The sequence below is a fragment of the Carettochelys insculpta genome, chromosome 3 (assembly GCF_033958435.1).
Source record: "Carettochelys insculpta isolate YL-2023 chromosome 3, ASM3395843v1, whole genome shotgun sequence".
NCBI lineage: Eukaryota > Metazoa > Chordata > Testudines > Carettochelyidae > Carettochelys > Carettochelys insculpta.
Window position 1 is genome coordinate 173,041,488 of NC_134139.1, and position 18,226 is coordinate 173,059,713.

The window sequence follows — 18,226 nt, forward strand, 5'->3', positions numbered from 1 at the left end:
TTCCTGCTGGTAAGAGTAGTAGTAGTAGGCATCCTTCCATCCCGAGCGATCATGGGTTTGCGCCCCAGTTGGACTGATTCGAGCAGCATCTTCTGTGGCTGTGCAATCCGATCCGGGAGTGGCAGTCCTTTCCGCACTGTGAGCACCAGCAGGCAGATGTCGCTCTGGTATGATGGGCACGGATCTTCCTGAGGGCTCTCCTGTCTTCCGCTTCCTTCACCAAGGTAGTTTCATACATAAAAAGAGCTTCCTTCACTCCCTGTTTCCAGGCATGCCTGTCTGAGGCGAGCGAATGCCAGGTGTTCGCACTGATAGAGAGAGCGCTGAGGTCACACTTGCACATGTCCTTGTAGCGTAATTTAGGTCGCCCTTTCGGCCTCTTTGCAGACGCCAGTTCGCTGAAGACGAGTTCCTTCGGTATTTGGCCATCCGTCATGCATGAGACATGGCCCAGCCAGTGCATACACCTCTGTTTGAGAAGGGTGAACATGGAGGTGGTGCCTGCCCTCTCAAGCACCGCGCTATTGGGGACCTTGTCCTGCCATGAGATACCGAGTACACACCTAAGGCAGCACACGTGGAATGTGTTGAGCCGCTGCTCTTGTTTTGAGCGCATAGTCCATGTTTCACTGGTGTACAGCAATGTGCTCAAAACATTCTTAGTATTCTGTGAGGACTTTGCATAACAACTTACAAAATAGAATTTTGCCCTTTTTGGCTGTTGAACACAATAGTCTGGATCCTTCACTGATGACGACAAATGCCCTCCTGAGTCAGGGCACACAACTAGCAACTCATGTTGCAGTTTAATCCCTTCTAAAATATTCAGTGATCTAACCAAATCTCCAGCCTATAATCAAGGAAAGATACTGTCAAAATGTAACCTGTCCAAAGCTGGTTTTTTTCAGAATCATGATTCCAGTAATCAAATCTGAAAAACAGGAGTTGCAATACTACCACTGACAGGGGGAAGCAAAGTGGGTAGTTGCCACAGGGCCCAGGGTTTCAAAGGGGACAGAGCTTTAGATGCCCCCACTGCTATTTCTGCAGCGGCAGCAGGTGGAGTTCCTGACCCCTTTGAAGTGCTGCAGCAGAGCTACTCCATTTAAGGATGGAGGGGTCTCAGCATCACAACCCTAGCAGTACTAAGGGCTGATTTCCTTAGGTCTGATCCCTTTCACTCTTGGCCCCACCCCTTCTGGGGGCATGGAGACAGGCCTTCCTCCCATGTTGCCCACAGGCCCACAGTGGCTAGAGGCCCCACTATATTTTTCTCAAATTTAAGCAACCTGTCAGCAATGAACTACTAAAAATATGGGTTTGCTAGTTTCATGACTGAATTTATGCTAAACCATCCACTTGTTATGCTTGTGTTCTTAACAGATGAATGAGCTATTCAGAATTCATTGAGTGCTAGGACCATGCAACACTGTATAATTAGGAAAGATTTTTTTTTTAAATGCCAGGAGGAAAAAAGTTCTCTAGACCACCAAATAAAACATGCTAGAATCTCAGTTAAGACAAATTTTAAAGGTTGTGGTACTTTGGACACATTTATTCAAATAATCATTATATGTACACTCTTACGGGTCACACAGATGTATTATGTTTTACAGCTAAGCAGCACTATAAAATGTGATGGAAAACAGTAACAAAATCATTTAAAGATACTTTATATGCTTTCTAAGAAGGAAGGCTGGCAAAATGACTAAGGGATCCTAGGTCCACTCATCTAGCTAATGCTAAATGAACATATGATCCCCATTAAAAGGGACCAATATTGTAAATGTAATGCTGCATATATTGAGTAATGCTATTTTCCTCTCTTCTGCTAGTCAGGCAGTATACAGAATGTTATGCTTGGTATCCTTTTTAAGGAAAAGGAAAGGAAAGGAATGTTGGAGTCAGAACATTCCATAAGGCTTGGGGGCGTGGTAACTGGAAAGAGAGAAAGGAAAATGTAAAGAAAGTACAATAACAGCAGCAGCAGGGCTTTACAGAGAAGGAAGGTAATGGCAAAGTGACATTAAGGTAAAATCAGAGTAAAAGCACATATTGCAATGTTTTTGGTTGGAGTTCCCTTTTGTAATGCAGAGGAACAGAGAAAGGACACATCTTTTGTTCTGAGCTATTTTACTTCTTCATAATTTTGTTCTAAAGTTTGAATTACAGTAGAATTCAGAGACTTTAACAGGATCAGAAGGCATATGCTGGGCACCTTACAATCTCCTAAATCCCCTCCCCAAAGAAGTGCCAAAGGCTAAGATCACATAATACCAATGGAAGTTCTGAAGTTCTGAAGATCTGCATGAGAGACCACAGAGCAGTCTCTCAAAAACACACAGTTCAGGAATCCTTGGTTTATTTAGAGTAACTAAATGTTATTTAGAGTAACTTAAATGTTTATTTAGAGGAACTTAAATGTTCATTCAGTTTCATTTGTAATGGAATCACCTGAGAGTTGTGAGGTTCAGTTAGTAATCCTTGGAGATTTTAGGTATGCAAGCACAGCTAGCAAAACTACCCTATCCTGGGATACCATCGTGCTTATGACAATCTTGCAGTTCACTGACTCACTAGTCTACGTTGACCTTCTCTGGTCTATACTATGCCACTTTTAGAACAAAGGTGTGTTGTCACTAAAAGTCAGCATGTGTGGATGCTGTTTGTTGGCAGGAGAGCAATCCTGCTGACAAAGCAGTGTTCATATGTGCACTTGCAACAGCAAAACTTTGTCATTCATTGGGGGAGAGGGGGAAATTAAGAACCCATGAATGACAAGAGTATTGTCAATCAAGTGCAAGTGTATATACACCCTCAGTCTCTTTTCACTCTCCCCAAATTTCTACCTCCTCCTCTGTATTTTGTGTCCTCTGCTCCCCAAACTCAATTGCAGTACCAATTCACTTTTCAAACTATGTTATTTCCCTTAAGATCAGTCAATTCACACAAAGAGAGAGCCTGGAAATTTAACCATACACTAAATAGCTAGAGGACTAAACTAGCTTTCCAAATATCAATTTAAAAGATACAGGACCACGTGATTAGAAGCACCTTCCAGTTGGGAAGCCAACATGAACTGCTAGGAAAGGGGAGTATGCTCGGATATTTATCAGTGTGACCTTCCTGTCCTTATGCTTACCTTTCATATCAGCCTTTTTCTAGCTGTTTTCTAAAAAGAAAAATTGGATGTTCTCCTCCAAACAGCTTTGTCCCCCTAATCCTCAATCTGGCAGCCTCCTGCTTTCTCCAAGCATTAGGAATCTCACTACTCCACCTTTATCCCACACCTCAGCCTCCTGGCTATTGTAACTTGGGCAGGGATGCTTGCTGCACCTCTGCTCTTGTATCTTTACCCTTCCACTTTCCACCTCTGTTGCTCCTATGTTTCAAAAGCAGCTGACTGAAAATGACCTGATTCTAGTGAACCTCACTGCTTCCTCTGGCATTCCCAATAGAGGCGATGAAAACTGGCATGACTGGTCACTTTTCAGCCTGAAATCATATAAAATTAGTAATAATAGTGATAATAATAGTAATAATAATAATAATAACAATAAAATGCTGAGCTGCAGCAGAGACACTGAAGTCATCTATCAACAGATTTAGGAAGACAGTTCGACATCAGTTTATATTCAATGGCTACAGTTACACTAGCAAGTTTTGTCAGCAAAACCCCAAGATACAGGCAGTCCTTGACTCATGAACACATCAACTTATGACCATTTGTACTTACGACCAATCTCCAGCTCATCGCCCCTCACCACATGCCCCAGCTCACCTCCCCCAGCAGGGGTTCCAGTCGCACACCTGGGACTCCCCTCCAACCCCCATGGACCCAACAACAACCCCCCTAATGCCCAAGTAGACCCAGATCACACTCGCAGCTGGATCAGCACACACGGGCCTCCAACCTGCCCCTTGCTCAACCACCCTGCCCCAGTGCACCACCATTTAACCCCCGCACCCGGCTCTACCCCTCCCTCCTGCGGCGTCAGCTCACCTGCCCCTATGCTTGGGGCTCAGGCTGTCAGCCACCGCCAGTGTGCACAGGGGCTCTATCCCCCCACTAGCTCAACCCCCGCTCCACCTGGCTTAACCTCCCCATCCCCAGCTGACACCCCCCTGGCATGCGCTGAGCTGTCAGCCGCCAGTGCGCAGGGGCCTCCAGCTGTCAGCTGCTGCAGGCACATGAGGCTGTACTCCCCCAGCTAACCCCCCAACCCCAGTTCACCCAGTTCAACTCCCCGAATTCCCCATGGTCCCAGCTCATACTCCCCAGCATGCAGGCTCCGGCTTCAACCTGCACCCAAGATTTCCAACCCCAGCACACGGGGCTCCAGCTCCAACCCATCTACCCACCACCCCTGCAGCCCCAACTCCAACCCCCCGGCCAGGTTCAACCCACTCCGAACCCCCTGCTCGCCAGGTCCAACCCCCAGCAAGCCCCAGCTCAAGTGCACCCTCGAACCCCCTGCCGCCCTAACCCACCACAGGCTTACTCCCCTACACCCTCGCAGGGCCCCAACCCAAGCCCTCCCTGACTTATGTGGAACACAACCCTTGCGTACCTCAAGGGATTACATTATAAGGGTATTTCCAACTTACGACCAAATCGAGTTATGATCATGTTCAGAATGTAACCTGTTTGTAAGTGGGGGACTATCTGTAATGTAACGTCTGAAATGCACTGAAGAGCACAATGCAAGACTTACAAACATTTTGTATTGTGTTATAAAAATACAGTTCTACTATGAAAGTGATTTTGCCTAAAAAGTAGCTTTATGTTTAATAGACCAGCACCCAAGTGCATTACAAACAATATCCCCTTGTGCAAGAAATCTTTATTGCTTTAATCCTAGTCACACTGCACAGCCAGCAAAGCTAAGATAGAACAAGCGGGATTCTGTTCTTCTTCATCCTCAGATTTCCAGTTACTGTGAATTCAATTAAATCCTGACTTTCTTCACTGAGATTGCCTGGCTGCAGAAAAAAAAAAAGAAAAAAATCCCAACATGGATCAGAATAGGGTTGCAGAATCTGACCTGTGGAATCTTTGTTACTGGTGATGACTGAGATAAAGTAAGGCAAGATCCATTACTATTTGTATTACCACAGTAATGAAATGTCCTGTGTCTGGGTGAACTTGCCCCACACTGGATGGGAAGCAGTTAATACTACATAATGGGCTGAGAAAGCCTCACCCTTTTTTACTCTAGGGGGCATGCTCCAGGTGTACAATATAAAAGAGAGCAGCTTAATTCAGTTGGGGCTGACTGTCATGGAGGAAATCTATGCACCACTCACTCCAGACAAAGATCAGTGTGACCCCAGGATTATACAAGCCAGAGTGCCACAGACCAGGCAGATGACAAGGTATTCCTGGAGGCCTTGCAGGGTTCAGAGATGCCAGAGGAAGGGTAGGCCAGACAGCCCAGAGGTAACAGGGATGCCCAGACCACAGGCACTAGAATGATAACAGGAAACAGCCTAGGAGAATCTGATGGTGGACCAGAGAGTGAGCTGAAGCTAGAGCCTTTCCCCACTGGCTCAGGGGCCTGTGCTACAATCACTAACAAGGTCCAAGGCTGGGGCCCAGTGGCGAGGGAGACAGAGTCCTATTAGGGCCCCTATTGGGGGTGCAGCCCCTTTTCCTGTGCCAAGTAGTCTTCACTAGGTTTTTGCTGCCCTGTTGAGAAAGGTAAAATTATTGACTCTGGCCACTAGTCCTTACTGTCCTGTAAGAAGTAGCAGAATTTCCGACTCCGGATTCACTTAAAGCTTTGCAGAGGGGAAAATTGACTGACACTGGCCCATAAGCCCTACAGCCCAGCTGACAAGGGCAAATTTATGGATTTTGACCAGCTGATCAATTAAGCATATGAACGCAGGCTAGGAGGGACAGAGACATAAGCCTCACTCCTATTCCCTAAAAGATAGGGCACACTCATCTTGCACACAAGAGGGAGACCCCAACCCTGTCACAGGCTCCAAATCATGAGAACCAAGTGCTAGATACTGTTGAAAAACATAGAATGACACTTTTTACCCAAATAAATGATGATGTTGATGATAAAATGTAACAAGGAAAAGGGAGGACAAGAGTAACACTAGTAAGAGCACACATACTTAGGTGCTATATGCACAATCTGATGGTTCTGAATCATTTAAATTTGTAAAAAATAAATTTCAGCATTTCCTATGAGCACTCTAGCTAGTCATTTATTTGAATACTGTCTGTAGAAATCAGTCAGCAGTGGTTCTTGAGGGATGAGCGAGTGCAGTAGAACCTTGACTTACTCAGGGGTTGCATTCTTGCACAACCCCATGTAAGTCAAATTTCACGCAACTCAGGAGGAGCCAGGAAACTGACCAGCGTAGCAGCGCTGGTCAGTTTTCCTACCACTCAGAGTCATGTTAACCTGGATACACACAATTTGAGTGTGCATATCTCAAGAATCTATTGTACTAGCTTTACAAACTATTTTGGGCAGGACATTCCATGGGTCAGGGATGGAACTGAAGTAGATTCAATAAGCTAAGCTTCAGACGCTGGACTGGGACACAACCAATGGATACACAGAAGACATGATCTGGCATTCTGATCCACTCAGATGAAGGACTGTGTATATGCAGAGCTCCATAATTTCAATAGGACTGCAGTATTGTAAGAGTACGCCTGTGTGAATAGAAGCCAGAATATGGATCTCCCAGGATGGAGTACAGAGTTGCAATGTCAGAGAGTGGGAAAACTGGGTAAGAAAACAGGACTGCAACAAATATTTTTACAGAAGAGAGATTTTTGGTTTGTGAAGGGATTATTTATCTGGACCGTATCCAGGTCCATTCTATTTTATTCCAGAACTGGATGTGATGTGTGAGCCAGAAAGAATACAGCTCAGTTCTCTCCGCTTCCATGGTGAGGCAGTTCTGAAATGAAAAAATGAGCTCTGGAAGTCAATGAGACATAATTATGCCATGTTTACAGAATCACTTTTCAGAGTAGAGACACAGATTAAAAGGAAAAAACAATAAGGTAAGAATGGACAATAAAGTGCTGCCAGAGAAAACATAAGTAGTGGGGTTTGCAGGATTTTTATAGTTCCTGCTTTAGCAAGACTGAATGTGGTTAAATTAATTAGCTAATCAGTTCTTACGAACAATCCAGTTATCACTGCTAATCAGGGTAATTTATTTGTATTGCCTTACACTAAACATGACACTAACAAAATATCATAGCTACACAGAACAGAAAATGAATGTAGCACAGATATTGACAGATGCTTCATAGATTTGGGTGGAAAATTTCTGCAGATTTCTATTGTCCTTACCTCTATGGAATGCATTAACTGGCTCGATCTACTTCATAATGGACAAGGATCCAGACCACATTGTTTGCAACTTTGCCAATCTTATATTTTTCAATGCATGTAAAATATTGATTACAAAAGAAAGATATAAACTGATTATTAATGATTTAAATATATTTTATTTTTGATGATAATCCATTTCTGGCTCCAGAGGTTCATAATATTCTTCCTGCGTGGGTGAGGAGATGTTTCCACAAAAGTATAAAATTTCTGTTAAGTGGTTTATAGTACATACTATTAACCAACTGAGTAGCATTTTGGTCAAGTATAACTATGTCAGATACTACACCAATAAGTACTCTTATCCCTCACTATACGAGCACAATTCATTCCTAACTTTTTGCTCATAGGCGAAAACTCATAAGAGGGACACTAAATTCCTCCTAAAATACTTGTGAAAGTCTCTGATTGGTTCCAAGTGCTTGGAGTGGCAGCAGATGGTGCTGCTTTTGAAAGGTAAGTGACCCTGGGGTTGTTACAGGCTAGGGGCAGTTTGGGGACATGAGTGGCAGGGAGGGTTAAAACATAGTGGTGGGCTGGGTCCGGGGGGGGGCAGGTGGGGGGCGTTCAGGCTACTGCAGGTTAGGTCTGTGGGGGGGTTAAGGCTGCAGCGGTTGAGGTTCATGGGGTCGGCGGGGGGGTTAAGTTTCAGCGGTTCGGATGCATGCGGGCAGCAGGGGGTATAAATTTCAGCAGTTCCGGTGTGCAGGGCTGGCAGGGGGCTTAAGTTTCAGAGGTTCGGGTGTGGGGGGGCAGCAGGGAGTTTATGTTTTGGGGGGATGGTGTCTGCGGGGTCAGCGGGGGGGTCAGGCTGCAGTGGGTTTGAGACGTCGGGAGCGAGTAACTCTTGTATGGGAGGGGGGAGTTCACTTGTTGAGTGAACTAGAGGAGGTATGCGTGTCCCTCATTTAAGCATGTACTTGTAAATAAAGTACTCGTTTAACGAGGAATGAGTGTACTTCAGAAATGTATACGATAAATAAGAATTCATAATGTACATCTTTGAGCTACAGGCCAAAATATTATTCTTCATATATTCCCGTCCAATGACGAGCTTCAAGGTCCTGCTTATTAGATGATTAGGGGCTTGGAACGGGTCCCATATGGGGAGAGGCTAGAGAGACTGGGACTTTTCAGTTTGGAAAAGAGGCGATTGAGGGGCGATATGATAGAGGTATATAAAATCATGAATGGTGTGGAGAAAGTGAATATAGAAAAATTATTTACCTTTTCCCATAATACAAGAACTAGGGGACACCAAATGAAATTGATGGGTAGTAGGTTCAAAACTAATAAAAGGAAATTTTTCTTCACACAGCGCACAGTCAACCTGTGGAACTCCTTGCCCGAGGAGGCTGTGAAGGCCAGGACTCTATTAAGGTTTAAAAAAGAGCTTGATAAATTTTTGCAGGTTAGGTCCATAAATGGCTATTAGCCAGGGATAAAGTATGGTGCCCCTAGCCTTCATAACAAGGGCAGGAGATGGATGGCAGGAGATAAATCACTTGATCATTGTCTTCTGTTCTCCTTCTCTGGGGCACCTGGCATTGGCCACCGTCGGCAGATGGGATGCTGGGCTGGATGGACCTTTGGTCTGACCCAGTATGGCCATTCTTGTGTTCTCATGTTCTTAGGTCAATTTTATCCCCTTTGTCAAGGGATTCTTCAACTTTTCAATATTTTAAGAGTTTCTTGTCGTTCACCTTCCCATTCACCACCACACAACACAACTGTAGAAGCTACAGAAATTACTTATATAGAAAAGTAATATTAATAAAATACCTGTAATATTTTAATTGCTTTTTAATGGTAATATCTTAGGTGGAAACAAGGAGGATAGTTGTGACCCTGTGAATAGTAAGATCTCAACAGACCACCAGTGTTCACATGGCACATTCTAAGAACAGCTGTCTTAAGTCAAGCTGAGAATATTAAAATGTTAATGTACTTTCTTTTTAATTTGCATCAGAGGCTAGAATGCTTACTGAAACTGGAAGGTTTGATACTGGAGAGGTTAGGCAAATATAATATTTGTTTTTTTCATATATTTTCCTCTTACAAATTATAAATATTCATAGCAAAAAGAACTCCACCTTGTCCAGTTATAAATTAATATATTTTGCTGTTGTAGGCATCAATTTCTTTGTCATGCGTCCAAACCTTTTAGACTCACATCTCTATTGTAAGCATTTAAAAACAAAACCAAGATAATTCACCACATGAGACTACAGAAGACTGCATAAAGCTCATACAAAATGTGATCTGTATATGTACTTAGCTCTAAATGCTAGAAACATTAACCACCCACTTCCTGTATTGTTCATTGAATCTTTTACAACTACTTCAGGACTGCTCAGATCCTGCCAAAAGGTTTAACATTGGTCCAAAGAAGGAATCAGAAATGTTAAATAATGGTACTTTTTATATCAAGATATTTAGAGTCTGAAATGTCTTTATGGAGCCCTTTCTGACTATAACGAAAGACACAAGTCTATGTGTTAAAGTAGGGACTGAAGAAAATAACCAGGCCAAGCTCTGCTCTCATAGTTTTCCATGGTTGCATTTGTGTTACGAAGGAATTAGTTCCAGGAGTATTTTCAGGATCCCAAGAAACATAGGAGCAGGTTCATGGAATTAATCCCCTACTCATAATAAATTCCAAATCAAAGTGTGTGGTTTGTATGAATTATCTCTTTTATAAAAAGGATGTGGAAAGAAAGACTAAATTTGATTTCTTTAAAAAAAAGGAATGCCAAAAATACTTAGACCAAATTCTTTACTGGCTTTCACACCACAGGATCCCACTAAAATCAACTGTTTGAACCTTATTTCTGGACCTTCACAAATAACAAGCAGTACTGCAGCATCTCAAAGACTAATACATTTATTAAGTAATGAGCTTTCATGGGTAAGACCCATTTCCACTTCCTTACCCCGAAAGCTCACATTTGCAAGTCTTTAAGGTGCTACAGGTCTGCTTGCTATTTTATATTTGAACCCTAACACTGCAAAGATTTACGCAGGTACCTAACTCTACAAGCTGCCAATTGACATAAATAGGACCAGAGGGTTAGCCCAGTTAGTCTGTATCTTCAAAAACAAGAAGTCCTGTGGCACCTTATAGACTAACCTATTTTGGAGCACAAGCTTTTGCAGGCAAAGACCCATCATCAGAAGCGGGTCTTTGTCCACAAAAGCTTATGCTCCAAAATATCTGTTAGTCTATAAGGTACCGCAGGACTTCTTGCTGTTTTATAAATAGGACCGTTCACAGGCCACCAAGTTAAAAATGTTCACAAATCTTTACGAGCTGGGGTCCTTGGACGGCACTGGGTAGAATTTGCCCCCCGGTGTGCTACTCTATGTCCACTGTACTGCTTACAGCTGAGTCAAAAGTATAACCTTCCCAAACGCCTCACTGCCATCTATGAAATGTGCCACACCAAGAGCCAGTCCTGCGAGTCACAGCGAAACGTTTTCGGAACCAGACCAACTTCACAAGCCACCGGCTGTCAGACCCGGAATAGCCCGGTCCCACCATTACTTGCATGGCGCGACAAATGCATAAGGATTTGACCAACTCCCGCCCCCCAGCGCTACAATGCAACAGCCCGATTCACGAAAGCGACCAAACAACTGAGCCCAAGGGCAAACATGCAGGGCGGGGCGGAGGGCGAGGAACGCTTGCACATAAAAAGGGGATCGAGCCCCCGCCTGCCAGGGCGAAGCAACAGCGCCGGGAGCAGCTCGGCTGCCTCGGAAAGCTGGGGCGGGAGAAGCCCTGGAAGGCTCCAAGAAAGGCAAAGCGGAGCCGGCTGAGCAATCCCCGCCCTGCAGCCTCCGGGACGGGAGGGGGGCAGCGCACCGCCGCGGACCCAGAGAAAGGCGGGGGAGTGGGAGGGAAATGCGCCAGGCAGAGCCCCCGGCGAGCCAGTGACTGAGCCCAGCCCGAGCCACCGAGGGGGCCGCTTCCCTCCCACCCCCACCACCGAGTCCCTCTCCGCTGGCGCCAGCAAAAGCCTCCGGAGGGAGAGGGCAGCCCCCGCCCGCCGCGTCCGGCCCGCCCGGCTGGAGACAAAGGGCCGCGGCGGCTGCTCTGCAGGGTCCGCCCGCGTCCCCGCTGCTCCCCCTCCCCCGTGCCGCGTGCAGGGCGGGAAGCCCCGGGCCGGCTACTCACAGGATGGTGGTCTGGGGCGCCACGGCGGGGACGCTTTCCAGCATCAGATGCATGCAGCGCACCGTGGTGCGGAAGCACAAGCAGCGGCTGGGGCACCACACGCTGCCCCGCGGCGGCGGCGGCGGCGGCGGCGACAGGGGCTGCGCGGCGGCGGCGAGGAAGAGCGCCCCGCTCCAGAGCAGGAGCACGGAGCCGAGCCCGACCGCCGAGCTGCAGCGGGCCATGGTGCGAGGGACGGCGGCAGGTCTCTGCAGCGCCTGCTCCGCTCTCGGCTGCGGCTGCTGTCGTCCTGGACCTGGAGCCGGCGAGGCGACTCCCTGGCCAGTGCTGGCTGCAGGGAGGAGGGGACGGCGGTGGGACCGCCCCGCCGCGCGCCCAGCCCCGCCGCCGCCGGCGGCTTCCCCGGCCCCAGCAGGGGCGCGAGGGGAGCCCCGAGCAGAGCCAGGCGCCGCCCGGGGAGGGGGAGCAGGGCAGCGGATGCCCCCGCCCCGTGGGGGTGGCCCGGGGAAGCGCCTGGCTGAATCCCCGCACTCTGGGGTGCAGAGACTGGCCCCTGTACGGATCTGACCTCCCCGCAGCCATTCCTGGGGAGCAGCGACAAGCCCCTGCGCGGGTCTGAGACACCCCCATCTGCTCCGGGGCGGGGCAAGGGCAGAGCGACAGGTCCCCGCACGGGGTGAGACACCCCCATCAGCTCCTGGGGGGTGGGCAGAGCAACAGGCCCCTGCGTGGGTCTCGTGGGACACAGAGAGACAGGAACCTGCATGGGAATGATCCCCCAACCCCCATCAGCTTCTGGGGTGCAAAGTGAGAGACCCCTGCACAGGTCTAACCCCCTCTTCCCCCCTTTCCTTCCAGAGCACAGAAGAACAGGATACGCTACAGAGGGGACCGCACACACCTCAACACTATCCCAGTCCAACTTGGGGCACAGATAACAGGCCCCAGATTATCCCACTGAGGGGACTACCAACCCCTCCTACCTTCCCTAGTGGTGCAGAGACCCCAACAGGATCCACAGATTACACCAAGGGGAATGCCCATGGCCCAGCCTCCTCTTTTTCCTGAGAAGAGGTGCTCATCCCAAAGAGTGTACACCTTAAACAAGACAGACTAAAATGTGGGAGGAGAAATGGACGCAGAGGTGAAGTGGACTAGTGGAATTGTCAGAAGTACCCATTAGTTCATTTGGAAATCCCATTAAGGCACCTAGCTGCATCTTTATGGACTTAAATACCTTTAACATGCTGGTCCAAAATACATGTCACAATTACGCAGCAGCAGTGTCAGAAATAAAATTGAGCGCAGTGCTCTATTGGCTAAATTATGCTGCCTATATCAGGGAGTGGCACCAAGAGGATGTCTAAATCCCATTGAGAGGCAAGCAATTTCACAACTAGGCTAGCGTGTACCTCACAGTCTTCTTGAGCAGCAAGAGCCTGGGCTGCACTGGGGATGGGAACAGTGCTACGCAGCTTTCTACAAGGCCTCGTGGTCACACCTACCTATTGTGAATGCTGTCAGCAGACTCAGGAAGATATCACAGGACTGGTTACACTTAACTTGTTTCGAAACTTTTCTTCACAACCATGAGTGTTAAATATATACTTTTGTTCAATGGGTCTAGGAATCAGGGCATTTAAGCATGTGCCTGTTGTGCCCATTCCTATAAAGTGGAGGCACAACTGGTTGAAAAACTGTACTCAGAGAGCTGGTGTCAATGATTTACTGTCAAAGGGGCTATGTCTACACTAGCCCCCGGCTTTTGAAAGGAGGATGCTAATGAGACACTTTGGGATATGCTAATGAGGTGCTGCCATGTGTATCAAATTGTGCTCTGCCTGTGTAGACAGGGGCCTTTCGAAAGACGCCCCCCGCCCCAGTCTTCAAAAGTCACTTATTCCTATTTGGTTTTTTTTCCTGAAGGTCGTCTTTCGAAAGATCGCTGTAGCGTAGACATGGTCTCTGAGATCAACTACTCTAAACATTTCTATGTCAGTCCCTAATGAGTGGGAAGCAGAGATTCTAAGCATGATAAAAACCCAACAAATAATTTATATGATTAGATGAGACCAAATAGTGTTGCCAACTCTGGCAATTTTTCACCTCCTCCAGTAGTGGTATGATATTATTTACTAGTAGCTAAAAGCCCATGCTGTTGTGTTGGTGTAATTAAAGTCATATGTGTAAAAGAAGCCAAAATAGCTAAAAACGTAAATATTGCACTGTGGCAGACTGTGAATCTCAGTGATGATTGAACCTGGTGGTCTAAATATACAGCTCTGTCCGTTGCCTGCCACAAAACATCAGAATGATGTTTGTGGTTATTGTGTACGCTGGATGTGTTGATTTGCATCTAAGGGAATGGTGCTCGGAGAGCTGCCTGGGTGGCAAACAAGGGGTTTGCAACCATAAGGGGCTATATGTATTTGGGGCTATTGGGTATGCTAGTTGTATCGGTGATTTTAAAAGATAACTGTGGCAGTAGGGCCAAGTAATCCGCCATCGTGAACAGTCTGCCACCTCTAAACAGTTGCATGGCTGGCTGTAAATAAATGGTAGAGTAAAGGTAATGCTTGGTTGTGTTACTTCTGATATCAGTCATCTACTACCCTAGCATCTTACAGGCACATACTTTACTGTAGCTGTGCCTGATACAGGTGTAATTTGTTAAGTCAGAAAGGCTGAACTTAAAATTGAACAGTAATAAATTGTGAAACCTAGTGATGATTCCCCTTTCTGAGCAAAATTAGCTCTCAACCAGGCTTTTGAGTGACGTGCAGTATGATATTCTTGGAATTGTATGCTATAGATTTGTATAGGTTGCATCTCCAAAAACTGGGATTTACTGGTCCAACAACACGCTTGGTCCTATCAGACCACAGAGGTTACTGGACCAGAGGGCCCTGGGCCAGGAGGCTGGTGAGAGGAGAGCTGGCAGGTGGTAGCCCTGCCAGGTGGGAAACCTGTAACGGTGGGGCCCTCTCAGATGAGCCCAGTGGGGCTTGTGTCCGTGCGGCTGGCACCCACAGGGCCAGGGCCAGAAGTGGCAGCCCGACTGGAGTCATGTCATATCTACTCATCCAGCCAGGGCAAGAGGCTGCAGTCTGGCCAGGGCTGGAACCTGCAGGGCTGGAGGCACATCAGGAAGCCTGGTGGGGGTTGCATCTGGCAAACCAGCTAGTGCCTGATCCCACAGCTGGGGCCAGTGTCAGCCCAGCAGAGGTCAGGACTGGTGATAGCCTGGTCAGGCTTGGAAGTAACGGGGGCTGCTAGGGTTTGAGTTAAGGAGGTAGAAGAAGAGCTGGTGGCAGGGAGGGGCAGCAGGCTGAAGGGCTGGATGCAGGGGACCTCCCCTCATCCAGCAAATTCCCTCATTCAGGACTGGTCAAGTCCTGAGGGTGCCAGACCAGGGAGATGCAACCTGTACTGTGATGGCACTTAGTGACCCTACTCATGGCTTGGAACTTTCATTGTGCTGGGCACTATACACAAAGATTTATAGAACAAACATGAAGCTTTTCGGTCTCAGGAGACTGAAGACTACATGGAAGACTTCCACAACTTCAATCATGGAGCTCCAGTATGCAGATGACAACATGGTTGCTGCTCTTTCTCCCATGGCCCTTCACACCATCTTAAGTGCCTTTGCCAAAGCGTATGAGAATCTCAGCCTCACGCTAAACATCTAAAAGACCAAGGTGCACCACCAATCCTCACCAATGAGACAACCTCATGTACCTTCTATTGAAGTCAATGGAGAACTACTGGAAAATGTGGAGCATTTCCCATACCTTGGAAATTATCTTTCTGCTAAAGTCAATGTTGACGTGGAAATCCAGCATCATATGAGCTGTGCAAGTACTGCTTTCACCCAGCTGAGGCAAAGGGTCTTTGAGAATGGGGACATCTATGCCAAGACAAAGCTCCTTCAACACTGTGCAGTGGCTGTTCCAACATGGAATCTGAACAACATTTAAGCGTCATCTGAAGGCAATTGAACAATATCATCAATGCTGCCTCAGGAGAATCCTGAATATCTCTCAGGAGGATAGGTGCATGAACACTAGAGTCCTGGAAGTATTGAATATAACCAGCATTGAAGCCATTATCATTCATCATTCAAATAAAAATAAAATAAATAAATTATTTTTTTAGTCTTTAAAGTGCTACTTGACTGCTTTTTTGTTATGGGGTATACTGTCTCATATAATAGTTACAGGAAAAAAACAGCAGACAGACAAAACTAATTTCTTTTGTAGAATAACAAATTTACAATTTGTAGAAGCAGCATAATTTGGCTAATAACACCAGTTTGATCCAAGAGATTAAGAATGCAAAAAAAAGAAAAAAAAAGCATCAGAATCACTGAGAAAAGAAAGAACTAATCAACCAAGTCCTGAACAGCACTTTTATTTGACAAAGATTTTATGAATGGGGAAGCAAATCTGGTAGGTTACTAGCCAGACTGATTTTCAACAGAAGATCCAAAACAGCATACTATATCTTAAAGACAAAAAAGGAATACTCCAAAAACTAAACAAAGAGACCAATAAAATGCACTTCCAAAGTATGTCCAATACATGAGAAATGCCGAGTGAAAGTAGTCAATGTATCACCTAAAGTGGAGGAGCATTTTCAATTCAATTATTTACAAAGAACAAGAAAAATGAGAGTAATTACAATCAACTTTGATAGATAGAATTCATGTACTTAAAATAAATAGCCTGCCTAGGATCTTGTATCCTGGATTCCCTTCATACCTGGCAAAAGTTTCTTTGAGAAATTTTAAAAATCTGTTGAAAATTCCTATGTTCAAATGAGAATCAAAACATAATGTCTGGAATGTCCAGCTGAGGTGGGAGGCATGGCCTGAAATATCAAATAGTACTTAAGAAGAGTACTTACTTATTGGGAACCTAGGAGACACTGACCCTCTTCTTCCCCTGCCCTGCTTAAAAAAAAATCAAAACAAAAAGAAGAAATGACAGTAATCGTAAATGTTTTAAAATAGTGCTTTCTACTCACTGTGATTGGATGTTTTTTTCAGAGCTGGATAACCTTTAAAAAACATGTTACAGACTTTTTTTTTTTTTAAAAAAGAGAAAAGTATGCGCAACACAAGGTTATACAGATTGCTTACTTTGTTGAAAATATTTGTAAGAAAGAAGTCAACATAGCTTTCTATAGCAGAAATTTTGATACATGAACTTGTAGTTTCAATAATCAAGATTATATCTAGAGTGTACAATCTTATGACTATATTTTTAAAGGACAAACACTTAAAGCTATAAAGCCAAGAAGTGCAGGCTGCAATATGAAATGATAGAATAAAATTAGACAGAGATAATGACAATATGTTCACATGTATGTGTATTCTTTGTTCTAGATCATTAGGCTGCGTCACGTCGGAGCATATGCTTTTGAGAGTGTGTCTGCTATTATTAAATGTCTTCCTGGTTGGCAATTCAGTCTTATACAGCTGGACATTCAAAGGCATTTGCTGAATTCTTGGTGATTTTTCTCAAAATTATTTTTGAATTATTACACTCAGTAGCTTCTGATCAGTTTCTGCTTTAAATCTACAGGTATAGAGAAAGTCATGAACTTTTGTGCACCCATACAAAAAAAATTGATGTGAAGTCAGAAAGTGTTTTAAGTCACTGATTTCTCTTTCATGCGCCGGCATCTATGCCCATTCAATAAGGCTATTGAGGAAGCGTTTTAGGTGAGTTGTGCAAGGTGTATCGTTCAATATGAATTTGTGGGACCAATTCAACTTGCCTTGCAGCATTTCAATTCCCTTTTCATCTTCAAAGAATCTAAGGCTGGAAGGGCCTATTGTGATCATTTACCCTGCCCTCCTGTGTAATACAGGTTGTAAAACTTACCCAAAATAATTCCCAGACCATAGCTTTCAGAAGAACATCTAATCTTGATTTAAAAATTGCCATTGAAGGAGAATCTACCATCTAGCTTGGTAAATTGTTCTGAAAGCTATGTATGCTGAAAGTTAAAATTAGACCTTATTTTGAGTCTGAATTTGTTTAATTTCAGCTCCTCAGCATGGCTATTGCCACACATGGGCACAGTGATGAGGTACCTCAGCAGATGGTAATGAGATGCTGCCATGATTATGCAGTGCCTCATTAGCATAATGATGGCCACGTGCGCTTCGAAAGTGCTACTTTCAAAATTCATGCCGCCTGTGTACCTGGGGGCCTTTCGAAATGACCCCTGATTTCAAAAGCCCCTCCTTCCAAAAACCAAATGGAAAGAAGGGCCTTTTGAAATCAGGAGGTCTAGATTATACCTAGAGTGTAAAATCTTACAACTATGTTTTTAAAGGACAAACACATAAAGCTATTAAGTCAAGAAGTGCAGGCTGCAATATGACATAGAACAAAATTAAAAAAAAGAAAATGATGATATGTTCACATGTATGTTTATTCCTTGTTCTAGATCATTAGGCTGTGTCATGTCACATGGAGCATCGCTTTTGAGAGTGTGTCTGCTATTATTAAATGTCTTCCTGGAAGCAGCCTGAAGATGCTAATGGATTTTTTGTGGCAGCCAATCTTTGAGAGGCTGGTCCACAGGGTGCTGCGATTGACTGAGTCAAACGCTTCGGTCAGGTCAATGAAACTCATATATAAAGCTTGTTTTTTTCTCCTCACAA

At 45.3% G+C, this 18,226-nt stretch overlaps 1 protein-coding gene across 9 annotated transcripts in view; it reads right to left on the bottom strand.

Moving 5' to 3' along the window:
• PXDN (peroxidasin) overlaps positions 1–12,061 on the bottom strand; it is a 137,195-nt gene extending 125,134 nt beyond the window's left edge. For all 9 annotated transcript variants that reach the window (XR_012645112.1, XR_012645113.1, XR_012645114.1 and 6 more), the window contains exon 1: positions 11,548–12,061. Coding sequence is in view for 5 of the 9 variants with exons in the window: in XM_074991211.1 (XP_074847312.1) it covers positions 11,548–11,771 (224 nt within the window). In the remaining 4 variants the exon portion in view is untranslated. The remainder of the gene's footprint in view (positions 1–11,547) is intronic.
• Positions 12,062–18,226: the final 6,165 nt, after the last annotated feature.